This window comes from Uloborus diversus, chromosome 8 (genome assembly GCF_026930045.1).
Source record: "Uloborus diversus isolate 005 chromosome 8, Udiv.v.3.1, whole genome shotgun sequence".
Classification (NCBI taxonomy): domain Eukaryota; kingdom Metazoa; phylum Arthropoda; class Arachnida; order Araneae; family Uloboridae; genus Uloborus; species Uloborus diversus.
This window is the reverse complement of record NC_072738.1, coordinates 76,898,385-76,914,351: the sequence shown is the minus strand read 5'-3', so window position 1 is coordinate 76,914,351 and position 15,967 is coordinate 76,898,385. Positions and strand designations below refer to the sequence as shown.

The window sequence follows — 15,967 nt, the reverse complement described above, 5'->3', positions numbered from 1 at the left end:
TTACATTTATACCTCCTCCTTTTCTTCTTTTTTTTATACTCTTCACATTAACAAAGTTTCTCAGTTATCCGAGTTAGGGTTGATCCACATTAACTCGCATAATCGATGTTTGACTGAATCATGTATTTAAATTGCTAAAACGTAATGCATTTGCGAATTGATTTTTGTTTTCAATAGAAAAATGACTTATTAATTCGTTCAGGACAAAATAAAAATATTCCAAATCTTTTTGTTGGAGTCAGATCATAACTGTACTTACATGCACAAAAACGTTACATTAATCCATACTCCATTAAACCGGACTTCGCTTAAACCGAACATCTATTTAGATGTACATCCATATAAATAAAACAAATATATATATATATGTGTATGTGTGTATGTTCCCAATACGAATCCAGTTTACGTCGGATCCCGACCAAATTTGGCTGGGAGGTACTTGTGCACCCTAGAAGGAACGTAGGGGGGTTTTCGAACGTCAAAAAAGAACCAAACCGTTCAAATTTTAATTTTAATGCCCGAAAATGGCATTAAAAGGCTCTTTCTACCCGAAATAAGTATCCGACCAGTTCGATTTTGACGCCATTCGAAAGTCCGTGAAAAATACCCATACAGTTCAGTCACTTCCTTCGAATTTAAAAAAGAAAAGACTAAAATCAGAGGGAAAAAATTAAAAGAAAAACACTTTTAAGCTTAATGGAACTCTATTTTCATATCGAAAAACTATCGTTTGTGCGATCTCATTTTAAATTAGCGTTCAGAAGGTTGCCACATTTTTTTTTCTCGGTTTTGGCTTAACAAAATTTTGTTTTGGTTTCGAGGTAAAAATTTCCCCTTTTGATCATTATTTGGCGATTTATCTTCCTTCTTTTTTTTTAGGATTTTAGTTGCATTTATGGACGGTTGCGTTTAATTTATTCGGGAATTTTTGATTTGCCGTTTTCTTTCTTTGAGAATGATTATTTTGACGGAAAATTTTACACTATTTTTTTCTGATTGAAGTCCGATGGTTGAACATGCGTCAGTTGACATAACTTTTATTTTCGAGGTAGACCGTGCAAAGCCGGTTAATGCAGCTAGTACTAAATAAATAAAAGGCGAATTTGCGCAATTAAAGATATTAGTAGACCGTATTTTACATTTTTATAATTTTCTCTTATGCAGTTCTTTATACTTCATTCTCGGAACTGAAACCATAACTTTTACGGAGTGCAGCAGCTTTTTTTATATATTATCTTAGCTCAATTCATAGGTTATCTTATACCTATGAATATACCTATATTATACCATAGGTTATCTTATCCGTACTTTTATTAATTTAGAAGACTTTAACCTCCTATATAAGTCCGGATTGAGAAGGTGCCACAATACCTATTCCCCCGTACTAGGATTGTCAAAACTATAAAATTTACAAAAACAGGTGCATTAACAGAAATTATGAAAAAAAGAAAATTTCTAAATATTTTATTTTAAAACTATTAATAACTACTTACATAAAACGCTAACCACAGCTGTTTCAACCATAGTTTCACTTAGAGCTTGATTAACAGCATAGCAGGAAAACATTTTCATATTTCGCTCCTGGAAAAAAAAAATAGTTCAGATGAATTTCCATAGTAGGGCTTTCAGATATGCATTCTAAAACAACAAATAAATATTTTTCTCATCTATGCTTTATAAAGTTTAATACTTCTCGATTGTTCTTAACGGTTTTTCTTTTTTTTTTTTTTAATATTTTGTTTCTGTATCAAAGACCACAAAACTATATCGACATAAAATTTATTAAATAAGTACAATTAATAAGTAGGTCGATGTATATTAAAGCTATGTTTGAACTTAGTGTTTGTTCAAATTATTTTTCAAGAAAAATACGACTACAAAAAGTGTGTAAAAGATGACTTTACTATATTGACCTTGATTAAAAATTTTGCTCTGATAACATTTTTGAAGACAGACTCTGATAATCTTATGAGTCATATATATATATGACTAAAATGTTTTATGACTTTAATTAATTGTCAATGTTTCATTAATTTTCTAGAATTTATATTTCTTCGAATAAGATCAATTCGAGATAATTGGTTTTTCATTCATGAAAAAATGTCAAATTTTGTAATTAAAATCAGAGTACAATTTGAAATTGTGTGTACATTTCAAAGAAAATTTTATTTTTAACAACTTACAAATTGTGTTAACGAAAGAAAGCATTTTAAAGGAAGATATTTTTGTTTGTACAGAAATTACATATTTACTTAATAAAAAACAGGCAATGAATAATTTGAATTAATGTGAAAAAACACATATAATTCGAAAGTATTTTTCTGTACAAAACATTAACTACTTACAAAGAAAATGTTTACGAATTTTCAGAATTCTAATAAACTTTTTTTAAAATTATTTAAAAGCTGAGGTTTGAAGAAAATATCTTTCTCAGATATTTTAATGCATATTTTTTGAATGTATTATAAATGTTTCTCGATAGAAATTATAGATTCAAATATCATTTGGCTAATAAGATTTTGAAAAAATATATATTTCCAGAAAATGCGTGTTTTTGGTAAATCCTGAATATAAAATTTATTGGAAGTGTACGACAAACTGTATAAATACTATAAGTAGTAATTTACTTGTCTGCTATATTTATTTTGAATAATTATTAAATTCATCATGAACATCAGCTGTTACTTACAGACAGGATGAAAAATCAATATCTCAACAACTTCCTTTGAAACAAAATATTTATTAATTTTTATCACTCTCAACAACCTTTAAAAAATAATTTCAATACATTAGCATTAAAATAAAGTTAGTGCTTATAAAGTAACTTTTCCCATTATTCAATTAATTAAAGGAACTAATTGTGGAAGTATTTTTCTAATCCAAGACTGCTTCTGATTTTTCCATTCTATCTTAAGCATTTAGCTACAAAAATCGGCAAAATCGATAAAAAAATAAATTGAAAAATATCTACAATGACCTCAAGTTATTTCAGCGGAATTGCAATGGACGAAAGAGATGGTGTATGAATAAAAGTGACTAAGTTTTAAGGGGTCAAAAGAACCTTTCATCTTCAAAAATTTCGACTTTCTGGAAAAAAAATATATGTTATACATAATTTAATTCTGAACAATTTGATACCTTCTTTATTACCATACGCAAAAAACTTTTCAAGTTATCGTAAAACTGCGTAAACCTTCCCCATAGAGATTTATGTTAACAGCAGCTGTTTCGGTAAGCCTCTTTTTCTCATATGTCGGTTTCGCTGGTTTCTCGTTTTGCGTGCGTGATATCTCAGAGAGTTTCTTATATATTTCCGTAAAACTTTTCATGCATGTTTGTCTGGTTTAATTTTATGATATGTACCAAAACATTAACTAAAAACGAAAGATATTATTTTCTAAAACATATTTTCGCCCAAAATTGTGGAAAATTTTGATATTAACTTATAAAATTTCAAAAAAAAAAATAAAATAAAAAAGTAAATAAATTTTGGTTCAGATCAAAAAAAAAAAAAATAAATAAATAAATAAATAAACCAGACAAAGATGCATTAAAGGTTTTAAGGAAATATATAAGAAAATTTCTGACATATCACGCACGCAAAACGAGCGAGAAAACCAGCACCTTGGAAAAAGAGGCTTACCTAAACAGCTGCTGTTAACATAAATCTGTATGGGGAGAGTTTACGCATTTTTACGATAACTTGAAAATGTTTTTGTGTATGGTAATAAATAAGGTATCAAATTGTTCAGAATTAAATTATGCATGACATATATTTTTTTCCAGAAATTCGAAAATTTTGAAGGTTAAAGGTCTTTACCTACTTTCGGTAAGTCATTACATTACAATTCATTTACCACACACGGCAAACTAAATATGTACTGCAATGAACAATTCACTCAACTTTCATATTCAGCTATTTCAAATAACTGATAATTCCGCATAAACGTCAACTGTTACGTACAGTTAGCGTGAAAAACCAATAACTCAACGCCTTCCTATTGAATAAAATATTCATCAGTTTCCATCATTCTCTAAAAATAGGTTCAATATATTAGCTGTTAAATAAAGTGAAGCTTATGAAGTAATTTTTCACTTAATTCAATAAAGAAAGCAAAGTAACAAATTGATTAAAGTATTTTTCTAACTCCGGACTGCTTCTAGCCTCCTGATGCACTCCAAAACATTTGGCTATTAAAATCGGGAAAAGCGACGAAAAAATAAATTGAAAAACATCTGCGATGATCTCAAATTGTTTGAACGGAATTGCAACGGACGATAGAAAGTATTTTCCCCCATTAAATGAAAAGGTTTCATTTGTTTGAGAAAAAGTTTTCTTGCTAAGAAGGGTTTCTTTCCTGTAATAGGAGGGAAAAAAGTAAGAGAACTGGGAAACGCAGAGGCATTTAATTAAAATCGGAAGGATTTACAAATCGAGATTTTGAAATAGAATTAAAGGTTTTAAAATACTTTTGAAGTTTGTCTGCAAATTCAAAGAAAAAGTTTGAAGCCAATTTAATTCCGTTTCTAGTGTCAGATTTTTAATTCTGCTCTAATGCTTTTGTTTCAGTACTTGCAATCATTTAGCTACTTTGTCTTCCGCGAATAAATTAGCAAGGAACTCTTCCTTTTGTGATTGCACAGATTTGAAAAATTCACTCGGCAAAACAATTTGTAGTATTTCTCTTACGACTGTGAAATAATTTACAATTTCCCGATCAACTGTTTTTTTGAAAAATATGCGGTTTCAAAGGCGAGTTATAGACTCTAAAGCATTACTAATCTTATTTATAAAGAAATTTTTCTACTGGATTCGTTGCATTTTTATTTTTTCCCCTGAATACCAAATAATAATATAATCGTTTTCAATTAACCCTCAACAAGTTCGTTTTTGCTGAATAGTTTTTGCATCGCTTTCCGTTGTTTAGAAATACTGCTCTGAAATTTTATCACATACATGCTTTTTATGAACGTTTGATGCTTTGCTCAAAATCACATATTTTCGTTAGTAGGAAATCCCCATCATACCAATACCTCAACAAATGTCTGTTTTATTTCAGTATATTTTTTAATAATACGCAAACCACTGTTGCCAATCCTTTGATTAAGTCAAGTTCATATAAAGAGCTATCAACTCTCAACTGTTGTTATCGACATGTTTGTTCGTAATTGTTTGTTAAAAGAACAGCCCTTTTTTGTGGTATATTTTGTTTATCATTTATTTTCCACTAAAAACAAGCACTGTCACTTTCGCGTCTATCGCAATCGCGAGAATTGAAGATTGTCGAAACATTACTTTTATCAGTTTTCATTTCGGTTCATATAAATTTGCGAAATTTTCAGCTCAAATGACTAATGCTTCGTATATGTGTTGTTGAAAATCAGTTGTTGTATCAAAATTATTACTCTCAAGCAAATGAATATCATTAGTTAAATCACAAATAACACAAATGAATAATAATTGGCATTGGGCCATTCCACGAAAACTTTAACCCTTTGCCACGCACGTGACGTTTCATATATTTCATTCCGTGGAATGGCTCATTTTGGAAGTACTATTTTAGTCACAAGTTGAATTTATGTGACTTAAAATATCGTTATCTTCAAAAATACTTTCTTTATAAAACAAACTAAATTTTCCTTGTTGCTTGACATGTTGGTAATGCTTATTTTCCTATACTTCAAAGCATTGCCCCCCGTTGGTGCGTTAAAACAGCCTGGACTAAAAGAGAGATTGGGCTGAAAAATTGTTGGTAAAACTTACCTTCATACATTTGTGTCTAAACTAGACAAAAACGAACAGTGGCCTGTTATATGATCTGGAAAAGGGGCTCCACAACGAATAACGGGCTCGTGAGGCAAGGACAAGGTTATTTGTTTAAAATGAAAACATTGAGTCAGCTAGACGTCAAAGAAATAGTTTCGGCAAATTTTCACAGTTAAAAATGTGAGAATATCTTACTTGACTGGATAGGTTGCATTTTGCATAAGTAAAGGCATAAATTAAGTGCTACAAGTGAAACAGCTACACTGTCAAAAAAATTCCGAATCGTTACTGGGTAATTCCGTGTTACGTTTCGGGATTTTAATGGTTTTTATCCACTTCCTGGAAAAATCAAGTATCATTGTCAAAAAGTTTCCTGAGTTGCTACAAGTCGCACGAAGGCAGACTTTTCACTGTTGGGAAAAATATTTTTAGCTCCCAGTTTAAAGATTAATTGACTGTATTTATAAAGTGCATCGGTTTCAGTTCGATTGCGGCCCGTCAAGACTGATAAGGTGCCCAATGAGAGCAAATCAGTCTATGAACTACGTAGCTTTGTAAGAATTGCAGGCAAGTAAAATTCTTGATATTTACTTTCAATTCTGTCTTAGCTTCGGCCATGTTTTCAATACTGTTTTTGGAGCTTTACTGGAAGCGCAGGAGGGTGCCAAGCTTTTACATTGTAATACCTATTTAAGTTTACACTAAAATTCCAGAGACACGATTGGCTTTAAACGGTAAGATTTCTGAATATTTCAGGAAGCTTCCAGGATAATTTTAGGAAGGTTATTGAATTTTAAGAGATCGGGCACATCGGCTGCCCATTATTTTCCAGAAACGTTTCTGAATCAATGTAGTCATATTGAACAAAAAATACAAAATTTTGAAATTAGGAAATAAATCACTTACATGCCCCGTGATGGTCACACTGACGTTGGAAGTAGTGACCCAACCACCTCTAGGATCTGCAACACTGCTGCTGGCGGCTTGGACTGGTCTACCATCAACCACCCAAGATACATCTGCAGGCGGGTTGCTGCGGTCTGTCGTACAAAACATAGTAACGGAGTCTCCTTCTTGGGCTTCTTTAGGGCCCATGATTGTTACCTTGCTTGGTGCAACTAAAAAAAAAACCCGTAAATGATATACGTTATGATGTGCTTGGATTAAAGAAAGTCCGTTGAACAAGATATTTCCTGCACAAACTCTGGATAATGGTAGAGTTTTTTTTATCAAAACTCATTAAAATGTGCTAAGGACGATGGCGTATCTACTAGACAGACATTGAAAAAAATGACTCAACCTTTGAGGGGGGGGGGGGAGACTCTTCCTCGTAATGCCTGTCTCATCCTCAAAAGATGGAATGGCAAACGCAAGCTTTCATGCCAAGTGCTAAACAAGTTGCAAATGTCTATTTTTTCTTCGAGAAATTAAAATTATAAAATAAAGCTTTTTTAGACACTTTTTTCTACACTTATAAATAGGTGTCGGTAAAATTTTAACGAATATGTAAGTATAGTAACCGTAGGGTAAGAGAATATTACCGTATATTAATATTAAAATGTTCGAGTAAAACATTACCATGAAAAATGTAGGTTGATGAAAGGCAGCAGCATCGCCGGTGTTGGAATCAAAATTTAACAATATTTTATCATCTATGTGTTTTATTTATTATTTCAATGCATATACCAAAATCTATTGTTAAAAATATTCGAAACAAAGTGTTTTTTTTTTAATAATACTACTTATTTAACACCATGCATTAGAAAATGGTATTGAATTAGAAAACCAATACGATTACTTCATGATTAATTATCTACGCATAAATCTAGGTATGTGCCATTACCACCAAACACTCATGATTTGACAGTAATTTTAATAGCTTTAATTGTTGTCCCACAAATTAACTTGTCACGTTATTGGATCTTCGGATTTCACAAATTATCGCCACAGATTAGGGTAATTCACACAAAGCTGTCGTTTCGACGGCCATAGAGTTACAATACCAATGACGTACATTAAATATCCAATTTCAAGAACTAAAGGTTTTAATTAATTACTTGTTTCAGGACATTGAATTTATAGATATGAATCACTTCAGAGATGATGATGACGAGGTAGTGCATTAAATGGCTGCGACAACATATGTCTGCTGGTCGCTGATAAATTTCAAACTTTTAAGAATGCTATTTTTTAAGGGAGAATTTTAAGTACATCTGACTAAATCCAAGACTCATTCGATTGTATACTCATGTTAACAATCCTAAAAGAATGTTTTCAACTGCAAAATTATTTCTTTAACCCGTTGTGAAGCTCAGTGATTTAGGACTGAAGTTTACTCCGCGGACTCTGTATTCTGGAATTTTTTTTCTTTTTTTAAGATTTGTAAAATATTTCTCCCTTTTTACGCAATGCACCACATCTGCACTAGAGTTTTTCAATCATTTTTGGTGTCATAAAGGTATGTTACTGATAAAGTCCGAATTATGGTCAATGTCGACACTAGCTTATGAATATCGTAGCAAAGACAATGGTGAAAGACCGAATCTTTCCAGTGAATCGTCGGTGGAAGTCGACATTCTCCACTTGCGGTGTTGCACGGTAGTATACTACAACACGATGCTCTGATTCCCGATATGGTTTAAAATTAGGGATTCTGGGGGTTGAGTTCCCCCTTGCTGCACCCCTGATCTGATACAATCCATTAAAAATACTTAAACACTTACATTGTACTGTCAGTTTAACCATGGCTATCATTGGCTTCAAGCTGACTGAGTTTGTAGCTTCACACCTGTAGATGGCATTATTGTCATTTGAATCGACCGGAAATGTCAACGTATTAGTCGATTCTCGTCCTGTAGTCGTATAAGTCACGTCAACTTGCTGGTCATTTCGATACCAAACTAATTTGGCCAAAGGATTGCCGCCGCGGGAAACGCACGCCAAGGTCAAAGTGTCACCCATGCGCACAGTTTCCCCTTCTTGGTAACCTTCGATTTCTGGTGGACCAGGAGGAACTGAAAAACAAATTTGAAAAATATACATTATCTTCTCAATTAGAAACTTGTATTCATAAATACGGGATTTCCTTATTATTTATTCAATAAATACAGGAAATCCTCATTAATCAGCATTCGACTAAACCGAAATTCATATATTCCAGACATACTTTTAAACGTAGATAATGTTAAAATAAAAGGCTAGTTAGTGCAATAATGATTTTTCGTAAGCCGTATTTTGTATTTTTGTAATTTCCTCTTGTGCAATTGTATATTTTATTCTTTGGAATTAAAAATACAACTTTTGTTGTAAACAGTAGGGTGCTTATATACCTTGGCTCAATTTATAGGTTAGTTTGTTTAATCCGTACCATAAACCATCTTGGACCCAAAATTTTATATTTTAGCGAGTTTTATACTGATTTGTTGAATAAACCCAGAATGTGCACTGATAACCTTTTTTTCACCATTTTTCAGACTTTCTGCTATCACCTTAAGCTTTTTTGAAACAAGTTTAACCCTTTATGCTTTTTTTTTTTCATTTTTATAAATTGGGATCAATTTACCCAGCGCTGGGGACCAAGCAGCAAGAGGTTGCCATCTTGGGGTTAATCAGCGGTTTCTTCTTATGTCTGTTATGATGAAATAGCGTTGTTTTGTGTCTTGGTAGTAGTTTCTTATTAACTTCATGTGAATCCACAATTAAGAATCAAAACATGCTGATTCATTGTCAGGCACAGGAATAAAGCCGTGTTTAGCCCCAATATGGCGGACATGCCTCCACTTAAACTGCAATCGAGGGCTGTATAGGTAAATGTAATCTTTTTTCAGTTTTAGTATGGATTTTATTCGTTGAACAGAACTGCCAGGCAATCTTATTTTCAGTAAAAAAAGTTAAAAATTTAAACTCTTTCAATTAAGCTTATTTGGCTGTTTCTTATTAACGTCATTCTAAATATTCCTTTAAAAAATTTTTTTTTGAAGAACATAAATTAAAAAGTAAATATAGTTTAAGTAATAATGTAAAAACGTACTTATATGCACGCGCTGCTTTTTTTTTTTTAATTTTTGATGTTTATTAGCCATGTCAGTGAAACAAAAGTTACACTAAACTATTGCTAATTCTCCCGTAAATATGAAAAAAATATATTTACAGCAGTCACACTACAGCTACTTATTTCTAAACATAATATCATCAACTCCACCACATTTTGCATTCATGTTTCTAACACAATTCTACATAAATTACGCATTGACTGCATAGGTATATGTATTACATTTCTAACGTTTTCTCTATTCGGGAATTTATTTTAACACATTTCGAGCAAGAGAAATATGCTTGCGAACAAAATTCACTTACGGTTAAATAATTCCTAAACTTGGAACATTGCATAGTTTCATTAAATTAACAAAATCCACATGGAAAGTGAGAATTATTTACTTCAATTAAGGGAGGCAAATATTTGCAGCTGTATTAACAATTAGTTATTGCTATCTGTTGCAGAAGCGCGATGGGTATATTTTCTTCTCCAATGCATCCTCCGCTTATTTGACCCAATATTTAATAAGACAACGGCGTGTAAATAGAACCCTGCTGCATTTTGGGTATGGATTTTATTCGTTGAATAGAACCTCCGAGCGAATTTATATTCAGTAGAAAAAAAAAAGGTTTTGAAAAAAAAACTTTCAAAGACATCTCCAGAACTGTCATTAAAGTGTCCTGAATCGACTGAAAACTCACACAAAAATAATTAAAACCAGAATTTTATTCGGGATATTCCTTTGTGAAAGGGGGTGCTGAATTACACTCTAATGAACTATGCATTCCAATTATCTCTTCCTCTATTTAACGAGGTATCGAACCTCGAGAAATGAAGTGAAGCGGTAGCATAGTTCCATACGAGAAGGGGGAGGGGGTTGAAGTCGGAATGGGCCCACATAGATCCAGGCTTCCACTGGAGATGCGGCTAGTTAGTTTAATTGTAACGGTTTCCGAGGAGTCAACTACGGAAAGGAAATTTATTGGATTTCCATGGTAGATGGATTTGGCAATGGAACGTTTAGTTGGATGGATCTACAAATGCGGGGCTGAGCGACAAAGCGTGAATTAGGTTAAAATACCCGTATTTCTAGCCAGAATGACTCTAAAAGTGTTAGAAAGTAAATACAACTTCTAAATGTTTCGGGAGCTGCAGTAATGTATACCAAAGATATCATTTAAACGAATAAATGATTTACCTTTAATTAAGAATTTCTCTCTTTACTTTTTTGACTGCCTTATATTTTATTTAAAGCATGATTCAAAGTGCTTAGTACAACTTAGGTTTTGATCTCCGCATAATAGGTGGTCAAGGGCATTTACAATTTTTTACTCAGCAGTTCGAGCAATTGTAGAATTTCGGAATATTCAGGTAAATATTCTTTGCATTTCTATGCACAATTGAACTTTGTTGTCGTGACATTATTTATATTAACAACTCCGATATAACGTCAAAATATTTCAATTCCTTTATTTAACCATAAGCAGAAATAATAATCGTCTATGACTTAACTTGTCTATAGCGTAATAAATAATATGGGCCTTTCGGTGACGTTATAACAGAGTTTGTGTTGTTGTATTTGAAAAAATAAATTTGAAAATGTGTTCAATTTCGAATTTAATTTTGACTTTCTTAGGAAACCTTAAGTTTTCATCACACAAAAATCAGGAAAATTCATAATTGTTTTTAAACTTAAACAAAACAGGTAATTATGATCCAATTTAATTCATTTTAGCCATATTAAAAAATCTTCCTGTCTTATACCTTTGCGTACACCCTTCATATTTTACTTAGACAACTACTATAAAGAAAAAAAAAAAGAAATCGTTTAAAGACATGTATTGAGCATTTATTTTACATAGAGGATGCCTTAAAATCACTGTAAATGAAGATGAGACAAAAGTTTAACACCACTTTTGTTAAGGAATTATTTCTTATTATTGTATCATTCATGCACTTTAAATTCCCAGCATACATTGGAAACACGCTTGGAAAAAATATATCAGAAAAAATGTTCTAGATACCTGAATATTCACTAAAATGTTTTCTGAATGCGCTCCGTTAGAATGAAAGTACAGTGAAAGGTTCTACGAATATGTTCCGAATGTGTCCTGCTCAAGATATTTGTTAAATTTAGGCTTGAGAACACATTTTAAAAAACTGATTGGAGACCCATTTGAGATCAAGTTGTGAACACAGTTATGCACAACTGTGTAATCATCATTTATGTCGAACAAATATAATTTAAGCAGCTCTCTTTAACTACCAGTCTGAGTCTTTGAAAACTGTATTACTGGAAACTTTGTTACAATGAATCAATGGCGGTTATTAAAAAACATTGATCCTAAGTTTCGTGAACAATGTAAGTTTAATTCAGAAGAGATAAGAATAAGAGTCTTGTTTTTATTATTTTGTTATTCTATATAAAATACTTTATTATCTTGAAATTATCATTATACTATGAAAAAAATTTATAAAAATAGTTAAAACGTTAATGAAATTCAAAATTTTATTGCTGAAAAACGTTATTTTTGCAGCTTATAATTTATGTTCATAAGTATATTACTGCTATGGAAATAAACACAGATTACTATTTGAAAATTTAAAAAAAAGAAAAAATAATATGATTTTACTTTTTATTAACGAATTTTGCTTTTTATCAACTCAAAATAACATGCATCAATTCAGATTTGAAATTTTCAACAGAATTTTCTAAAACTGATCCAATTCCTTCTAGAGTTAGTCTAGTTTTAATTATTTATAGTACATATTCAATTTATAAGCTATACTTAGTATTTAACTTTCGATTTGTGCTGCGAAATAAATGAATAAATTATATATATATATATATATATATATATATATATATATATATATATATATATATATATGCTTCATTTGGATACGACTGAACATGAATCTGAAATCTGAAATATCGAATAATTGTTTCTTGGAAAAATATGTTTTGGAACAAAATTCACAGCCATAAATCTATAAATCAGGAGGCGAAAGTAAATGTTCTGCCCTATCAGATGCTTCAGCAAAGATCTATCGTCTGTCTGATTGACCGTCCCCATTATTTAGTTCACCTTTTCAGCGATAGATGTCGCGAAACGTTAGGAATAAATTTTCATCGATATTGATGTTTCTACTGAGAGAATGGGACCTCATATTTTCTCTCGATTTCAAGTCCGTAGCAATTTAAAGTGGATTCTTCGTTGTTATAATAGAATTTATCGAAAAGCTTACGTTCATTTACTTACGGTATGTTTTAAATTAAGGAGAAATAATTAATCAAAGTATGTCATTTAAATGGTAAACTGCTTTCTGAAACTAATCATTTTAAAGCAACATGAATATAAAACTGCTTCTTTTAAATCACATAAGAAAAAAAACAGCAAGCATTTTTTTCTTTCAAAAAATTTTACTAAGCATAAATCGTTTTGTATGCAGAAGGAGTGATTTTTTGACAATGTTTTTTAGTTTAGTTTCCTGTTTCCTGTTGTCTTAATACAAATTTTATGTCAAAAGTCACTCCAACTATTTTACTTAGCTCACAGAAAAATAATGATTAACAAGAAATTCCAACTAGAACTAATCGAGCCTACTTTCCCGTATTCCCATACTACTTTCTAGTACCTGATCAATATTCTCAAAAATAGAGAAGAAGAAAATACAATTTAAAAACAAGTATTTGTCTTAATAAACTAGATTTATACTTATTGAATGTAAAGCAATGGTAATTTTAAAGAAAAAAACCCTAATTTAATACGCGTATTTACCAAACAAAAACCTAACTATACAAGTTAAGATTTTAATCAGTAAATACGTACGCATAGGATCAAGTATTTTATTTTTGATTTCATTTCTCTTATCAATCCCCAGAAGTTATGTCATTCATTATTATTTCATAAATAATGCACTTCTACACTGAAATTATGTTCCGAAAGCACCATCCCTAAAATTCTAAGCCACTGGGAACATAAAATGTTACTCAACATATCAAAACATCTCTTCCACAATTACAGAGCCATGAATAAAACCTCGCCGTTGATGAATATCGCCCAAATATCATTTTTCGTGCTTTAAAATATTCATCCAGTTTTCGTGTTTCTGACGTCGCTCTGACAAGCATTTCTGCAAATTAAATCAGAAAAGGTTCAGGGAAATAGATGATTGTATATCAAAGCACGTGCATTTAAAACGGAGCCGGATTATTTTAAATACCTTTTATCCGATGCGTATACACAATGCCATGTGTGGTAAAATTCATCTTTCGTTAACTTTTAGATTTGCTTTATGAATAAATTCTTAAATTGCTAACCAATATATGGTTTGGTAGAAATATTTGACAATTTTATGACTCGGTTCAAACTGAGTAAAGATTTTGAATATGCTTCGCGTAGAATGATTTTACTTATAATTAAAAATGGTGGTTAGATCATGAGTTGGTGTTGCCGATTCATTTGTAATTATTGAATATATAAATATCAAACGAGTTAAAACGGTCTATATTTACAAAATTTAATATTTTAATGCTCTTAAATAAAAAATATTTGCATATTATGTATTTACTTACAATACAGAGAATCTAAGCTGTCCTTGCTCTTAACGAAATGTTTAGAAAACTGTTTAAATGTTACAAATAAAATGAATTTACAGAAATGTGGCCCTTCTGAATTGTATCAAATATAATCACAGATAAAGTAACAAACCTAAATAAAACAGTATAGAAAAGAGAACACATAGTTAGCAATGAGAAGCATTTACTAAAGAACAGCAAATTTGGCAAAACTAAAGTGAATATTTTTGTTACATGTACAAAAATCAAGAATTAAACGCAGTTAAATATCTAATGATCAAAAAACAATGTTAAAAGTCTGCGTAAGTTCATGTTATAAATCTAGCAGATGATGGGGTTATAGATTTATGAGAGAATTAAGTTAAAAGTCTAAAGAAAATTCAGTTAAAAATCTGCATAAGAGTGCAGTCAAAAATCTACGAGAGAATATCTTTTACATGCTATTTTCCTTTCTGTTTGAGATAATTATATTGCAAGTTAATAATTAAATGTAAATATTATATATTAAAACACGCACTTTTCGATTTTTTAAATTTTAAATTTTGCTAGAGGATGAAAAAAAATATTCGATCTAAGAACCAATGAATATGATATATTTCGGAGTCAAATCTACGAAACTTTTTACTTAGATAAAGTAAAACAATCTTTCAAACCTCATCATTTTGGAAAGCGAAAAAAAAATAATAATAACGATGCCGCAAGAGGTAATTCTACGTGTAATTAGAAAAACAAAGAAAAAAAAAACCAATCGAAGCCACTTCAAATAATATTTTAAACTTTGATCATAAAATGCAGACATTTAAGTAACATTAAGAGTCGTGTTTCCCCCATGACAGTCGGTTTAAAGTTTTCTGCTAAATTAAAAAAAAAAAAAAAACCTAGACAATTTATTTATTACAAAAGTTGAAATAAGGAAGATATCTTTGGAAATCTATGGAGCTAAACAATAGCACACCAATAAAGATGAAAAAACTACAATTTGCGGAAATGTTGGGTTAAAAGGAAAATATGAATTTTTATTTAATGAAATGAACACTCGAGGAAGAAATTACAACTGTAGGAAAAAACCAGGTATAAATAAACAAATAAAGTGGAATTCATCAAATAATGTCCATGTATATTTACAAGAAGGAAATCTCTGTGCGTAAAGCAGTCAATCATTCACACGGGAAGAGTGCAAAAAGTTATATTCACAGAGAAAATACGCTTTTTGAACCTATGAAATCTAGATATCATTCATCACAATGAAATATAATACGGTAAACGATTTAGTTAAATAAGGATATGAAATGCTAGTTATTTAAAAGTATGATACGGATACGAATGCTAGTTGTTTAAATTTGCGAAATGAAATGCTACTATTTAAAGTTATGAAAAGAATGAAATACTAGTTATTTAAAGTTATCATTAGAAAATTAAATGCTAGTTATTCAAAGTTAAAGAACATGAAACGCTAGTCATTTAACGTTTTGTTAAAAAGTATAAGATGCGAGTACTTTAATTGTATGACATAAATACCAGGTTTAAGTCATTAACATTGAATTTTAATTGGTGAAAACAAAATGAAAGTTATGATAAGCAT

General features: G+C 30.8%; 1 protein-coding gene across 1 annotated transcript in view; it reads right to left on the bottom strand.

Moving 5' to 3' along the window:
• Positions 1 to 15,967, bottom strand: part of LOC129228432 (nephrin-like) — a 347,783-nt gene that overhangs the window by 35,041 nt on the left and 296,775 nt on the right. The window contains exons 7-9 of the mRNA XM_054863113.1: positions 8,491 to 8,781; positions 6,674 to 6,885; positions 1,494 to 1,581 (exon numbers count right to left, since the gene is read on the bottom strand). Of these exons, the coding sequence (XP_054719088.1) occupies positions 1,494 to 1,581; positions 6,674 to 6,885; positions 8,491 to 8,781 (591 nt within the window). The remainder of the gene's footprint in view (positions 1 to 1,493; positions 1,582 to 6,673; positions 6,886 to 8,490; positions 8,782 to 15,967) is intronic.